This window comes from Salvelinus sp. IW2-2015, linkage group LG8 (genome assembly GCF_002910315.2).
Source record: "Salvelinus sp. IW2-2015 linkage group LG8, ASM291031v2, whole genome shotgun sequence".
Lineage (NCBI taxonomy): Eukaryota > Metazoa > Chordata > Actinopteri > Salmoniformes > Salmonidae > Salvelinus > Salvelinus sp. IW2-2015.
The window spans coordinates 54338631-54354706 of record NC_036848.1 but is presented as its reverse complement, the minus strand read 5'-3'; the positions used below and the strand labels follow the sequence as shown (position 1 = coordinate 54354706).

Genomic DNA, 16076 nt, shown 5'->3' with positions numbered 1-16076 from the left:
GCCAAGCCAAGTATATAGGCAGAGGTACACACACACTCTCACGTGCGAGTCACAGCACAATGTTGCAGACGGTGTCTTGTATTCTTGGAATGTGAGCGAGCTTGGAGATTACGCAGTCAGCAAGCAGCTGCCAGGCAATAGCAATGTCTTCAGAGAGACTGCACCGCACCACACCCCTTTCTCAGGGAATAACAGAGACAATCAACTCCCATGTCTACCTCTTAAACATCATCCCCCTCAGCTCACAAACAGAGTGATGTTCACACCTTGCCTTGATGAAATAAATAATTTTGTTAATACTGTACCATCTGATGGCATCTAGCTGTCCTCCTCAGTAACATACAAGTATCTATGGTTGTATGGTATCAGATGGAAGCTGGCACCTCACGGCCTCATCTGGTCAGGTCTTTGAAAATATTGCTCAGAAAACCAGTTGTTTTAATTGACATATGCTTACTTTGATTTTGACCTTCACCCCACGTAAGAGTAAGGAGTTGACATGACTATTTCCATACTGCCATAGTCAGTTTAATATAGAATCATTTGTGTGCATGTGAACGTACTCAGAGACTCACTGAGGCAAACACCACTCTACATGTCTAAGAGCCGCATGCACACACACACACAGAGCCCCCGCCAGTCAGCATCAGTAGCCCCATCAATAGGCCCCCAGCCGTGGGTCAGATTACCAGGTCGGCTGCTACTCTCCATCTCTCCCCCTCTGCATCGCTCCAGCACTCCCACTCTCCTCTCCCTCTGCTGGGCTCTGTAATGAGTCAACCTGCCGGTCAGGAAAATATCTCCACACTGACTGACTGTCCCTGTCATTCTACATCAAAAGTAGCGTCCTCACTAAATGAACCCTACAATTCCCACCAAGTGAGTGAACCCCAACACCTCCCACATGTCATTGAGGACCCCCTACACCTCCCACGGGTCATTGAGGACCCCCAACACCTCCCACGGGTCATTGAGGACCCCCAACACCTCCCACGGGTCATTGAGGACCCCCAACACTCCCACGGGTCATGAGGACCCCCAACACCTTCCACGGGTCATTGAGGACCCCCAACACCTTCCACGGGTCATTGAGGACCCCCAACACCTTCCACGGGTCATTAAGGACCCCCAACATCTTCCACTGGTCATTAAGGACCCCCAACATCTTCCACAGGTCTCAGCATCAGGCTGCTCTACCACCACTGAACCTTGAAAGTCGACCTATAGGGGTATGTGGAGGGTTGGGTCTAGGTGTTAGAAATTAAGCTCAGAGGGAGAATAAGTATGAGTGTACAGCTCAGGGCGGTCTGTGATAGTGGCTGGCCATGATAGGGTCAAGTATAGACCACTCAGATCATAGCAGTCACTAGGCTCTGGTTACCATATGGACCAGCTTTCACAGGTTATTCAAACTCTTGTACCTCTGCACATTTCTCTTCCCTTCCTGAAATCTAGCCTGTTTGGATGGCACAACCAGTCAGTCCCAAATGGAATCCTATAACCTCTATAGTGCACTACTTTCTACCAGAGCCCTATTCCAAAGTAGTGCACTATAAAAAAAGGGAATATGGTGCCATTTGGGACACAARCAACATATCACAGTGCAGTGAAACTGAAGAGTAGCACCTCCGCCCTTGGCTCTGCTAAAGCAGGGCTTTGTTGTGGAAATAGCAGGAGGGAAGGACCTGTCGAAATGCTTTAGACTACCGGGCAGTTTCAACAAGTTTGGGAAGGTCCCTTATTCCCTCAATCAACTCCTCTAGCTTGGTGAAAGAGCGACGGAAAGAGGTAGAAAAGTATTATTTTTTAATCGGTCCAATATCGCCATAGTTCAGAATCTCTAACAAGCGGTGCTTGACTTGGACTAAAATAGGTGTTGACACTCATTTTGTGTGGCGGTACCATTTATATTTAGGTGCAGGAACTCCTCAATACTTTTGAGTTAATATTCTGTAAGAGATGCAGGAACGCAAACAGTAGAAAATATGAGGTTAGGTGCTCAGCTCAGGTGAACTTCTGCCCAAGTAAAGCAATGCTAACAAGCCACCTTGCTAAGATAACAGAGGGTGGCAGGTAGCCTATTGGTGAAAAGCGTTGGGCCAGTAGCCAAAAGGTCGCTGGTTGGAATTACGAGCCAATTACGTGAACAATCTGTCAATTTAACCCTAATTGCAAAAATGATTTAAATGTAAAAAAATAAAATGAAACCGCTATTCTGAGCCTTATTCTATTTGTGTAGTCTACTTCTAAAACCATTTAGTTCAACTGGTTACAGCGAAAAATCCTTCCGTGGTCTGACAGAACTCCTTAAGCCAATATGTCATGACATGCAAATTGAACTGTCCCGGTCTACCTCGATGCAAACTGTCACTTTGATACACATCCCCTAATTCAAATTAAACTTGGACTGGGGAATTGTGTATAATTTTTTTTGTCCCCTATGAGCCTATGGCTGTCTGCCGTTACTGCACGCAGTGTCCCTCACTGCAGAGAAACAAATCTCTACTTTTAGAGCAGTGATGAGACCTATAGATGGGGTGTGATTGTAAATTCCCCAGGTACACCATAGAAGCCAAAGTCGTTATCAATGTTCATTAAATAGGATATTGTATTTGTTCTATTTTAATAGAGAGTAGACTTATCTTGACCTCTCCGTAAAACAAAGTTCGAAACGAATCCAACAGATACCACGTTATCAGATCTCATCAGCTGATGAGGCTCCACTCATCAAGCGACTTAATCAAAACAATAATCAATGTATTCATTATTGAAGCTGGAGTGAATGGACCGCTGTCTGCTTCTTACCTTATAGACATTCTCCGTTATACGGTGTACTTCGTCAGTCCGAGACATCGTGGAACCTTCTTCAGCCAAAACCATAGACCAGATTTCCTTTAGTGACGGAAGCTTTTCGAAGAAATACTACGAAGGAGAAACAGAGTAGGTGGAAGGAATCGTAGTAAGAAACAATTATTACAGAGGGAGGGGACGCGCGTAATACGAGACTCCGGAATCACCGCTTTTATAAGAAACTTTTCAACTGCGCCCACACTAGCCCACGCAGTCTGGAGGCTATACCACCCGCTGACAGAGAACGCAGGCAGCCTGCTCATAGCTGCTTGCCATTTTAAAGGGATCCGCCTCCTCTCTCTAACACTGCCCACACCACTGCCTCTGCTCTGCCTCTGCGTAAAAATCATTCATAATACCCGCATGCCTGAATGACTACAGTACAGCTATGCACACATCTCTATACCCAACAATACGATTTCAACAGATTGTGATCTAAGTAAATGAACACATTTTGAAGCGAACACATTTTAAGCAAAACAAATAACGTAAACAGATAACGTATGGTATAAATAATGACGTAGAACCGAGTGTATTTATCGAACATTGTACAAAACATTACAATTGAATAGCTAGCTACCTGTTACAGTTGTGCATTGCTATCCATGTATGCACAGGCTTAGTGGCTGGAATGTAGTAGTGTGTCTCGGTGTAGGACGGCGTCACCTTGCTCGTACAGTATGCTACAATATGTGATGTAGGAACAGGGGAATCCTCCACAATTCATTCAGCAAGTCACGATCTGCACTACAAGAGCCTGTTGGGAAGTCTCTAAAATGTCTAGGCTTTATTCTTTATTGGATATGGACAATAACTATGCTGCTGCTGTCTCCAATTTTCCAGAAACGTATTAGCATTATAATAACGCAGGAGGAAAAAAATACAGTACCTTATAGTGTTGAGAGACAAAGGTCACTTAACCCCCTGCCTGACCACTCTACAGAGTTAACTGGGTTTAACTTGCTCTTTTGACAAKCCTCCTTCATTAAGATGAGCTCATAATTCAACTTCATAACCCAACAGTAAAAATCWATCTGAAAACCTGAATTAAGTATCGTTAAAGGGCATTTCTCAACATTGCCATTGATTTGCTTGTGTGATGAACAATCTAGTTGGCCCTCACACAGGTGGTTTCCATAATTAAACAATTCAACAATGAGACTGCTTCCTAATTCAATTGAGACAGCCGGTGAGGATAAATAAATGAGGACTATGTAGGAGGAATCAATCAATATCTTTCCCTAGCGACATGTAGCGTAGCAGGAACTGAAGGTAACAACAGCCACTTGAACACTGCCGGGGTGGTTGAGGCTAGTCATTAAAGCAATGATACACTAATAGTAAAAATTAAAGCAATAATACACTAATACTAAATATCAAAGCAATAAGGCACTAATATAGGCCAGGGGGCGTGATACATTCTGGTTTTAGCACTGCTGTTCTGCGTCACAGGGAAAGGCATTAGAGCAAGCAATTAAGTATTCCCCTCAGCTCTGGTTAGGCCAATGAGGAGGCTTGAACAGAGACAGAGAGGGGAGACCCATTATTTAGCAGCACAGCCAGGAACACTCTGTAGTCACCTGGACCAGCAACCGGTGTGTGTGTGTCCTTCTGCTACTTCTGCCAACTAGGCCTCAGGAGTGTTGCGAGGTAGGTTGGCAATGAGGGGACAGACACACACCCTCCCACCCACATCCCCCAGGTCATCATTACCGTGCCTTCCTTTGCAGAGCTGGCTCTTTCTCCAACCTAGTCTCAGAGCATTTCGTATTATTCTGTATGTTCAAAATTCAAAAGGCACTTGCACATCTGAGCTATCTTTTTTTGCAGGTGCATGGTAACAGTTTAATAAAATTAAGAAAAAAAACTGCACACTGCTCTTGATAGTATCACTGCTCTTTAATAAGCTCTGACGAAGGCCGATACGTAAAGCTTAATAAAAAGCAGTGAAACTATCACGAGCAGTGTGCGGGTTTCTTTTTRCCCCCGTATTATTCTGTATGTAAATCCGAGACACTCCATTTATAATGATATGTTACGTTTCGTATGGTATGGTATGTATTAATTTGTGGATGTCCATCACCCATTTGGTATGATATGTTACGAATTACAATTTGTATTATATGTTACACATTTAAAAATGTGAATTTGCGAAATGGATGATATGTTACGAATTCTGGCCAGTGTGCTATCGTTAGCTAGGTTAGGGTTAAGTTTAGGAGTTATGTTAAAGGGTTAGCCAAAAGGGTTAAGGTTAGGGGAAGGGTTAGCTAAAACGGTTAAGGTTATGGTTAGGGAAGGGTTAACTAACATGCTAAGTAGTTGCAAAGTAGTATAAAACTTGCTAATTAGTTAAAATGCTAAAGTTGTCCGTCATGAGATTCAAACTTGCAACGTTTGGGTTGCTAGACGTCTGCATTATACGCCCACCAATAAGTAACCACCTGTCTTATGTAAGCATACAAAACGTAACATATCATACTAATTTTAGTTTCCGGGAATTTACTTTTACTATGTTACGTCAAGTCTGAGACCAGGCTGTTTTTTTCAGGAGCACTTGAAAACAGCCTCCCACTCACTCCATTTTCCCTGCCTGTAATTGTCCCTCAGGTTCAGATATCTTTTATGAATCATAGAGCACAGCGATTCGCACTGTCATTCATGTTCCCTTTTCCCACCCACTCTGTCTCCCACGCTGTCATTGGCTTGAAGGGGACAATCAGCGACACACTGTATTGCAGCAGATTCATTCAACGGAACATCGGAGTTCACTGTGCAGTCAAAACTAGATTTTCRTGTGTTCTTATATATATATATATATTTCCACACCACAGGGTTGGAATAATACTGTGGAAATTATGATTATGCCCTTTTAGTGTAAGAGCTGTTGGAAAAGGTGGGATGGAGTTTTGGCCTTCCATGGTGAAATCACCATGCAGTAAATGAGTTAATAGACCAATAAGAGAGTTCCTAACATCTCTGGCAATAACAGCTAGCTTTCAGTTCCCCCCTCCCCAGTCAGACCACTTCCAGACAGTCCCAGCTAAATTATTGCTTGAGAAATTGCTCTTTGCTAAGAAGCTATTATTATTTTTCATATTTACCATTTGAATTGAAAACAATCACAGTAAGGTACTTCATAGTTACCCCCAAAATGATTTGGCATTGAGATAAAAAAACATCTGCATTGGACCTTTCAGTACTTTCCCCAGAAATATACAAATTGTTCCAAGCATTTCACAGATAAAAAAAAAACATTGTAGGGCCATGAAGGAGATAAGGCCTACCACTTGCTCATTGCTTGGAATCTTTAGTCACAGGCTGCTGTATTATAATACTCTGTGAGCCACTATGGAATGATTTTAGAGGACCTCTGTATAATCCAAGGATGCTCTATCAATACATATAAATCATCACACGAAGAAAGAAATAATTCAAATGACTTGCAAAAGCAGCCTACCTGCACCAACTTTTCTAACTACTTTATTTTGTGGTAAAAAAGTACCTACTACGATTGTGATATGTGGTCGTCTCACCTAGATAACTTAAGATGAATGCATTAAATTGTAGATCGCTCTGGATTAGAGCGTCTGCTAAATGACTCAAATGTAAATGAATAACATATAGTCTTATATGATTCCCCTCATTATAGCTAAGCAGTTCTTTTTACTGTCCCATGTAGTTGCACAAAACATTTACAATTTATTTTTAGTACATTTTTTTAACACTTAAGTAAGCGTTTCACTGTTGTATTTGGGCGCATGTCACAAATAACATTTAATTTGAAACAGCATCCGAATCCACGCAATACATTCACTAACCAATGTATGCAGACGTATTGCTTATCAACAGGAAAAAATCATAAACTGCTATTTGCTGCCATCTAGTGGTTGTTAATAACAACACGCTGGTCAAACAGTACCTTTCAAAAAATACACTGTATTGTTCCAGAATAACAACATGGTACATTTCGTATAGACACGCCACAGGTCTGTCAATATGATACCACTGGGAAATGGTCTCCACGGTCATTGTCAAGAGTGTCACTGTCTCAGAGAGACTTACAGTAATACTTTACACTATACATAAGTGCTTATCTTTTATATGTAGGCCCTCCATTTCAGATAAATAGCTAATGCTCTACGAGATATGACAGTAATATATTAGAACTCAATATCATGATATATTAAAGTTCTAGACAGATAACCCAATATCATGATAGGATATGCCAGTAATATATTACAGATGCAGACAGATAACCCAGTATATGATATGATATGCCAGTAATATATTACAGATCCAGACTGATAACCCAGTATCATGATAGATATGCCAGTAATATATTACAGATCCGACTGATAACCCAGTTCATGATATGATATGCCAGTAATATATTACAGATGCAGACAGATAACCAGTATCATGATATGATATGCAGTAATATATTACAGATCCAGACAGATAACCAGTATCATGATATGATATGCCAGTAATATATTACAGATCCGACTGATAACCCAGTATCATGTATGATCCAGTATTATATACAGATCCAGACTGATAACCCAGTATCATGATATGATATGCCAGTAATATATTACAGATCCAGACGATAACCCAGTATCATGATAGGATATGCCAGTAATATATTATAGATCAGACTGATAACCCAGTATCTGATATGATATGCCAGTAATATATTACAGATCCAGACAGATACTCATATCATGATAGGCCAGTAAAATATTTTAGCTAACAACCCAATATCACACTTGATAGTGAAACCTACCCAATATGATACCATAATACTCACTGGATAGATAGCTAGGACATCAGGCTCTGTCAGGTTGTTTTCGACTTAATTCATAGTCATTTCTAGGCATGTGACAATAACATCAGTGTTGTCTGGTGTCAGTCTGGGATACAGAGTTAAGTTAGTAAGTCAGTCTGGGATACAGAGTTAAGTTAGTAAGTCAGTCTGGGATACAGAGTTAAGTTAGTAAGTCAGTCTGGGATACAGAGTTAAGTTAGTAAGCCCACTGACAAAACAATTAGCCCTTTCCCCCAATGACACTGAGCTAATTCCCAAGCCAACGCTACTGGAGCATTAGATTAGTTAAACTGTTGCACAGCGAGGAAGAATATAGAATTTACATGAAATGGAGGCTTTAGCAAATAGGTCAGTATTATTGTAAGGATTTTGGTCCCCAATCAACAAGTTGAAACCAAAGCCAAAGTCATATCCATTATTGACAGTTTGTTAGCAATCAAGACATTCTTAACTAAGACTAGGCAAGGTTCTGAAAACCATCCCAACGGTAATGATTTTGAAAGACAGTCTGCATGTCTATTCCTCCCAAAGAGAATGTGCTCTGTGGTCAGATAGTAGGCCTGAGCCACAAAAGGTTGAAAAGAAAGAAAGAAAGAAGAAAAGAGACACATGCATTAATTTGTCTGTTAATTACATAATTTGTCCGTTAACAGAAGATTTTAAAAAACATACCCGTCATGGGACTTAGGCAATAGGCACATTATTATGTAAATCAAACCACTAATTTATTGATTATGTGTCTAAATAGGCCCTAAACATGAACCAAAAAAATAGGAGAGAACCTGCAGGCAATGATGTGAAAAGTCCATGACCATAGTTGGAGTGATGGGGTGGTTGAATCCACAAGAGGATTATAAAGCAGTATTGGGGCTCACAAGGCCAAGGCTTAGCAGGGCACCAGGAAGTTCAGTCTTGGAGGTGAGGGACTGGAAGAGATGGTGAAGATAATCTGTGGTTGTGGTTTTGTGTGTGTGTGTGAGTGTGGGGGGGGGGGGGGGGGGGGGGCATGAGACCCCTATGAGGGGGATATAGTGGCCGGCGTACCAAGACCCACAGAGTCACCTGGCGAACAGACAGGCCCCTAGACAGCCATCATCCCTCTTTCCTGCTTCTTCCTTGGCCTCTCCCTCTCTGAAATGAAGAAAACCAGACGGACTCTGAATGACACAGTGCTCATGTAATGTCTATTTCCACTGCTGGAGTCTTTAACCTATATCTGAATTCATTCTCTCAACATAAGACACATATTTGTAATTCAGTATGACTCCACATCTGAGGAGACCTACCTTGACCTGGCTCTGGTTCTTCATCAGCTGCCTCTGGGACGTCTGGCAGGGATTCGTCAGGTACCTCGGGTAGGCCAAGCTCTCCCTAAAAACAGACAGAAGTAAAGAAAAAACAAGACTCAAAAGGGATCGTCTCTCATCTATCGCTGTTAGGCGGGGAGAAGTCAGGTAAGGAACCAGAGAAGTGAAACTATCCAGATTGACACGGTCCCTTGCCTTGAGAAATGTCTGTAGACTCTGATAAGGCTTCTAACCGTTGAACACAATGGGTGATTTGAGGCTAGTCAGTCACTGTGTGATAAAATCCCTACTTGTGTTCAACGGTTAGACYCCATAGGAGAAACTGTATATACCAATTATATGTTAGGAGTCTACAGCCATGCCTCAGGTCAACAGAGTTAAATGATAATAGTTGCTGGCCATCCAGTGTTGTTGAGTAATAGACTGACCTGAGTGATGGCCTCCAGTTCAGCCAGTACAGCATCTTCATCCTCCTGTGTCAGGGAACCTGCCAGCATCTCATCTATTTCCTGTACAGAGATAAAAAGGTACAAATAAATATGAACAAAATATAGTAATTTCAATAAGATATCAATGCTTCTGTAAAAAGAAACAGTYGGGACCRTACCCTCTGGTATTCAATGCCTTCTTGGGTCTCATCCATAATTCTCTCCACATCCTCGATGGACATCGCCTGATATGAAATAACAAACAGTAAGTACAGGAAAGCCAATGTTTTATTCACTGCATATCCATGCGGAATGCTATATTATTTGAATTGCAGATGCACTGAAGGTAAGCAACCTATTTATCTTACTAATTGGCTTATGGAAAAGACAGACATATACAGTATGCTACTTATCAGGTCATAGGGAAGTTGCATAGAGGTCAAACATAGCTCTCTGATACCCTCACATAGAGTACCTCATGCAATGACTTCAGGCAGTCGTTTCCAACTTTAAGGCCTTCAACGACCTTCATCTCAATCTGGGCAAACTCAATGTCTTGACACTAAAGAAAACAATAAGATCAGAAGGCATTAGTTCAGTACAGGGGTGTATTTACTAGAAACCAAACAGAACCAAGTGGAAGCAAATGGAACAAAACGTGAACTAAATGTGTCCAATAGAAACTCTTGTTTGTTGCAAAGTGTTTTCCGTTTGAAGCAAAACATTTTGCTACGGTGGAAAAAATGTTTTGCAACAGTGTCCGACTAACGAATAGAGACATTTTCTCTTTAGCATCAAACGTCTCTTCTGAGTGATGCGTTGGGACCTTAAGTTTTTTTTAACAGTTAGTGAGTGATGACCATGAAAACACAAAAGACTGACGGTTATAGCTATGATCAACACGCATATTATTCTCCTGGCTTTATCTCTATTTGTTATATTTCACCTTGSCTCGCTGGCTTGCTAGGTAATCAACCCTCTGATGCAGGACAGGAGGATGGTTAATAATAATGGTTGGAACAGAGCGAATGGTATCAAACATGTCACTTATTTCCTCCCCAAATTAAGATGCCATCAGCCTCCTGTGCTCTGATGACAGCTGTAATTTTGTAGACGATAACCATCTGATTACGTGTTTGTTAAGTTGCAAGAGCTGCATTTGAAGTATGCACTGCTAGTGGTGCTTTTAAGACAACTGGGGACTCTGGGGGAGAGAAAAAAAACGAGGTCAAATCATGACGTCAGTGATCTTCATGTCGGAAAGATGGAGCTCTAGAAAGATCCCCGAATTCCAATTTGAATGACCGTTCAKAATTATTCTCCCAGTCGGAGTTCCCGAGTTCTCACCTGTCTTGAACGCACTGAAGTCTGAGAATTTTCGAGATCCCAGTTATTTTGAACGCGGCATACGTAAACAACACGGTTTCTGATGAGGAACTGCACGTGCAACTTTTCATGACGCGGACAGGAAATTAGTCTATACACCTCACGAGTACAATTTTCTACTATTCCTGGTGGTYCGAGTGAGTGAATGGTTGATAAATGTCAGGTATTTACCATTCGCTCCAGGTTGCTTATCTGGTTTTCTGTCTTGTCCAGGAGCTGGTCTTGGTATCTCTTCTTCTTGAGCAAGAGGAGGGCCTTCCTGTTTGAAAACAAAAATAGAAATGTGAGAATATTCAATACAATGACAACCAATATAATGTCCTAATTTCGTAATTATATGTATTATATACGGTCTGTGCACATGACAGCTTTCAATCTCAAGTGCTTRAAAGTGACAACCTTAACTTTAGGCAGATCAGGATCACACAATATATAGCTCTGGTGAGAAGCAAGTCCTTACTCTTTCTTGCCATCTTTCAGCAGCTGCTTGGCTAGATTCCTCTCCTTCTCCAGCTGCAGGTTGATTCTCTTCTGATACAGCTTTAACTTATCTCTCTGCTGTTTCAATTGCTGTAATTGAGAACACATACATTTTAATGCAATTCTTGGAAGACCACTTGTTTCAACACTAAATCGCTTCAGTTCGCCGTCTAGTTTTCCAGTAAAGAACAGTGTGTTATGTATGGGTTGTCAGACTGCCCAATTCCGCCCTCCTAGTTAACTTACTTTGCTGACCTAACATTAGGCCTAACGTATACATTATCAAATGTTGTTAACTAGTTATAGTATGTTAGAAGGCTGACTTGTTAGCTAGTTGGCTAACGTTAGCTAGCTACAGTAGRTAGGCTACTTACCAAAACTGCCCTGTCCTGCTCTGTGACTCGCGTGCGTCTCTTTCTGGCGAAAATGTTTCCCATTTTGATTCAGCATCCCCGCCACTCTGTGCAYCTATTGAATTGACTTGTCAACAAGTCTATTTCTCAGAAGAACATTGCGWACATTCAATAGTTTGTGGATCGGTTGTCTAACTAAACATCTGATGACTTTGCTTGCTAGCTAGTTCGGTTACCACACCCACAATGRCCAAATTGTTCTATATCGTTAATATTCATGATTATTATTTGTGTTGCTTTTTGGTGTTAATTTAAGGTCYGGGTTAGCAGTGTGGTTAAYGTTGGGTTTAAAATCACATTTTAAGAATATAAATTGTAGAAATAGGCGGGGTTTCTGACTTTGTGGCTGAGGTAACTACTGATGACCGTTTACTTAGCTAGCTAGCCAGCTAATGCAACAACAGAAAAACACACCCCTAACAGGAAGTACGGCATTCAGATAGGAACAATTCAGTTGTCACAATGACAAAAACGATTTAAAAAAACGCAGTCCTTCATAGGAATGAATGGAATCTACAGTATTTCAATTAAACGTTTCAAGGACAAAAGTGCATGTATTTAGTTGTTGTGGTGGGGACAGTAGCATTAGTAATCTTACAAAAATGTACTAAGGATTATTTTATTATGTTTAGCTCACATAATATAATTTAAAAGTATGCATTAAGGTGTCTGTAATAGAATAAATGTGGTAAAAACAAATGTAGACATTAATAAATTAATTTATATAGCTTCCAGAATGTTTTATAACACTCACATCTACTACTATGATAGATAGTACTCCCTTATTTCTGATTATCATCACCTGTTATAAAATGACAACAATMCCTTGCTAGTTGACTTACTCTTCCACTTTCGAAYCACTGAAGCGTTCTGCCCTGTTCTGAAAGAACTCCCTGGGTTTACCGTCATGTTGTTCCTGGATGTTTGATCATGACGTGTCGTTTTATTAATTTGTTCGTTATGAGAGACTCATTACTAAGCACTTCCCCACACAAAACACATTGTGGGCGCTCCTCATTATTTCTGAAAGTTTGTAAGAAAGAGACAAAAAGTKATCAKTGTATTTGCGTTTCATGAGTCCATTTCATGATGGCGAGTGGGATTAAGTCAGTGGGTCGAACGACAGCGCTGCAGCGTGTGGGTCGCGGAGTGACCTTCAAGAAAACTGCWGAAAAAAGATCAGATAAACCGCGAAYCACACGGACATCTCCCTCTACATCTCCCACAGCTGCCAAACTGAGAAGGGACCGCTGCTAAGCAGGGAGRGCACTGAACCGAGTTCGCAGTTGCACTTTGCCAAATCAATTCCAATAATTAATGAAATAATTATAAATTTACGTCGCGACCCACTATTAACAGGTCCCATAATTTAAGAAACGCTGTGGTAGACTACAACTTGCTCAGAATGAGTCTGACGTAAATCAGGTAATTTTCATGTCAATGTCTGGAGGTCAGTCAGAATTGGTATGGAGGGAGTCTGTAGTGGTTTTACTACAAGTCACTGTGTCTTGGCGATAGGTATGAAGAAGTCTATTTCATAGCTATGTTATCCACGGAGGAGCTAACTTCACGACAGAAGTACTCTAAACACTGAACCAGTCGTACGCAGTGTTATCATGGTTCATGACTTCTAATAACTTTCCTCCTGAATGGAGGGTTCTATTTATTAGTGTCATGTGTGTTGACTATAAGGAGAGTGTTCTGGAGATTCCCTTACACGTGTTGCAATCTGAGTGACTACTAACTCCTCTGTCGCTATTATCAAAAGCAATTTGACTTGTGAGGGCTCTAATCCTCTTACTGATTGTTGCCAGACTCACTGTGGTATTGTTACTCAAGGGGACCAGTTGTCCTGCCGATTTATTCTGAAATGTTATCCTACAGGAACACATGATTAGAGCACTTCACTAGTTGCATTGTAGTGGCCACTACACATGGCAAGGAATTATTATTGTTGCCATTTGTTTAGGAGGTGGAAAAGTCCACTGGACTTCCTTTACGACCAGTGTGGTACACCTCAGTGATATCTCAAATGTGTTCTGAATTATCCGGTTCTCTACTCTCTGTTCTCATGAGGAAGTGTATAACTAGATTTGTTTCCTGCTCTGGTGGCCTCGCACGGTGTTGCACGTGGTCTCGACCCCCCCTCACTGGCCTCGATGAGGCTCATCATGGGTCTGGGTCTGGGCTAGTATTCCCCCCCTTTGTCTCGGGACCCCCCCCCACCACAGATACCCCTCACTGTTGCAGCTAGCGTTAGGGGAAGAAAGTGTGGTCAMTGTAGAAGACACTGACCTGTGACCATACATGGTTGGATTTCCAATCCATCAGTGGGAGTAACCGATCCATGAAGTCAGCTCCGAGTAGCAGAGGTTCAGATTCGAGGCTGGTAACATACACAGGGTGAACGAGAGCTACGTCCTGGAAGTGTAGTTTCAGCATGACTCTCAATGTGAGAGGCGAGGTAGTCTGAGTGAAACCTTGAAGTGTAGTGTCACATACTTTTTTGCCCCACTGTATACACAGAGAAAAGAGTCTGCCCAAGAATTGAACCTTGTGGAACCCCCATAGACTGCCAGAGGTCCGGACAACAGGCCCTCCGATTTGACACACTGAACTCTATCAGAGAAGTAGTTGGTGAACCAGGTGAGGCAGTGATTTGAGAAACCAAGGCTATTGAGTCTGCCAATAAGAATGCGTCGATTGACCGAGTCGAAAGCCTTGGCGAGGTCGATGAAGATGGCTGCACAGTATTGTCTTTTATTGATGGCGGTTATGATATCGTTTAGGACCTTGAGCGTGGCTGAGGTGCACCCATGACCAGCTTGGAAACCAGATTGCATAGCGGAGAAGTTACGGTGGGATTCGAAATGGTTGGTMATCTGTTTGTTAACTTGGCTTTCGAAGACTTTAGGAAGGCAGGGCAGGATGGATATAGGTCAACAGTTTGGGTCAACAGTTTGGGTCTAGAGTGTCTCCCCCTTTGAAGAGGGGGATGACCGCGGCAGCTTTCCAATATTTAGGGATCTCAGACGATACGAAAGAGAGGTTGAACAGGCTGGTAATAGGGGTTGCAACAATTGCGGCGGATCATTTTAGAAAGAGAGGGTCCAGATTGTCTAGCCCAGCTCATTTGTAGGGGTTCAGATTTTGCAGCTCTTTCAGAACATCAATTATCTGGATTTGGGTGAAGTAAAAGCGGGGGGGGGGGGGGGGCTTGCATAGGGTGCTGCGGGGGTTGCAGAGCTGTTTTGCGGGGTAAGGGTAGCCAGGTTGAAAGCATGACCGGACGTAGAAAAGTGCCTGTTGAAATTCTCGATTATCGTAGATTTATCGGTGGTGACAGTGTTTCCTAGCCTCAGTGCAGTGGGCAGCTGGGAGGAGGTTCACTTATTCTCCATGGATTTTAGTGTCCCAAAACATTTTGGAATTAGTGCTACAGGATGCATATTTCTGTTTGAAAAAGCTAGCCTTTGTTTTCCTAACTGAATGTGTATATTGGTTCCTGACTTCCCTGAAAAGTTGAATATCGCGGGGGATATTCAATGTTAATACAGTACGCCACAGGATGTTTTTGTGCTGGTCAAGGGCAGTCAAGTCAGGAGTGACTAGTAGTAGCATAGTTTAACTTTTAGTTTTTGGAAGAAAAAAATCTCACTTATATGAAAGATACGTTCCTTATGTTTCCAAGCGATGCGTGTTAAAGTTCAGACCGAGTGTCMGGGCTCTTAACAAAGGCGTTAAAGCTAGTTTTACAACGGGTGGGTCTAATCCTGATTGGTTAAAACCGCATTCCATGCCGGTATCTATTCCACGAGTTACCACTGGCTAAACCTATGACGTTAGAAAGCCTATTTACTCTGTTCTATCGGAATGCACAATTCACTGTCTCATCTGCCCAGCCAAACAATTTATGAACTTGATCTCCACTATAAAAAGCATCTAGACATTATCTCACATTTCTTTTTGACTAACATTAAGTTTTCAACAGCAGAGATTTGTTTAAACATTGCTGTCTGTCTCTCTGACATTTGCAACATTGTTTTAATATTCAAATTTGGTCTCCAGCTGTCCCATAGTAATGAACGTGTCGGGAGTTGGGATGAGACAGAAAGGCAGGCAGAGTTTCTCAGCCAGTCGAAATCATGAATAAGCTGGCATCATTTTAATGTATATATACAAAGAAATGTCAATTGAAAAAAGGTCAAACTAAACAAAGTACAGCTAGTTTGCAGTGTTTCCAGCTTCAGTTTGAAGTGATTGTGTTAGCTGTGTTGTTGGCTGGCTCCTCTGGACAAGTGCCCTGACAAGTGAGTACATTTTCTATGCCAGGCAAAATCACACCTCATTAGCTCATTGTTATGGATGAATCCAAATAAAT

General features: G+C 41.8%; 2 protein-coding genes across 2 annotated transcripts in view; both read right to left on the bottom strand.

Annotated features, from left to right (window-relative positions):
• LOC111968174 (BAR/IMD domain-containing adapter protein 2-like) overlaps nucleotides 1–3109 on the bottom strand; it is a 159952-nt gene extending 156843 nt beyond the window's left edge. Inside the window, 1 exon segment of the mRNA XM_070445012.1 lies at nucleotides 2806–3109. Coding sequence (XP_070301113.1) covers nucleotides 2806–2880 — 75 coding nt within the window. The 5' untranslated portion in view covers nucleotides 2881–3109.
• A 5542-nt stretch (nucleotides 3110–8651) lies between these two features.
• On the bottom strand, nucleotides 8652–11883 carry LOC111968173 (charged multivesicular body protein 6). The gene is made up of 8 exons (XM_023993745.2): nucleotides 11657–11883; nucleotides 11263–11372; nucleotides 10974–11061; nucleotides 9892–9978; nucleotides 9596–9661; nucleotides 9417–9497; nucleotides 8968–9052; nucleotides 8652–8812 (listed from the first exon to the last, which is right to left on the bottom strand). Exons 1-8 carry the CDS (start codon nucleotides 11717–11719, stop codon nucleotides 8763–8765), a joined length of 630 nt encoding a protein of 209 aa, XP_023849513.1. The 5' UTR covers nucleotides 11720–11883; the 3' UTR covers nucleotides 8652–8762.
• Between the last annotated feature and the right edge of the window lie 4193 nt (nucleotides 11884–16076).

What these genes read in the sequence shown, in the direction of transcription:
- LOC111968173 (XM_023993745.2), bottom strand. Translation starts at nt 11,719, where the DNA reads ATGGGAAACATTTTCGCCAGAAAGAGACGCACGCGAGTCACAGAGCAG. An exon ending in CTGAAAGATGGCAAGAAAGA is followed by an intron (nt 11,062 to 11,262) that starts GTAAGGACTTGC and finishes GTTTTCAAACAG; the next exon opens with GAAGGCCCTCCTCTTGCTCA. An exon ending in GCCTGAAGTCATTGCATGAG is followed by an intron (nt 9,662 to 9,891) that starts GTACTCTATGTG and finishes ATTTCATATCAG; the next exon opens with GCGATGTCCATCGAGGATGT.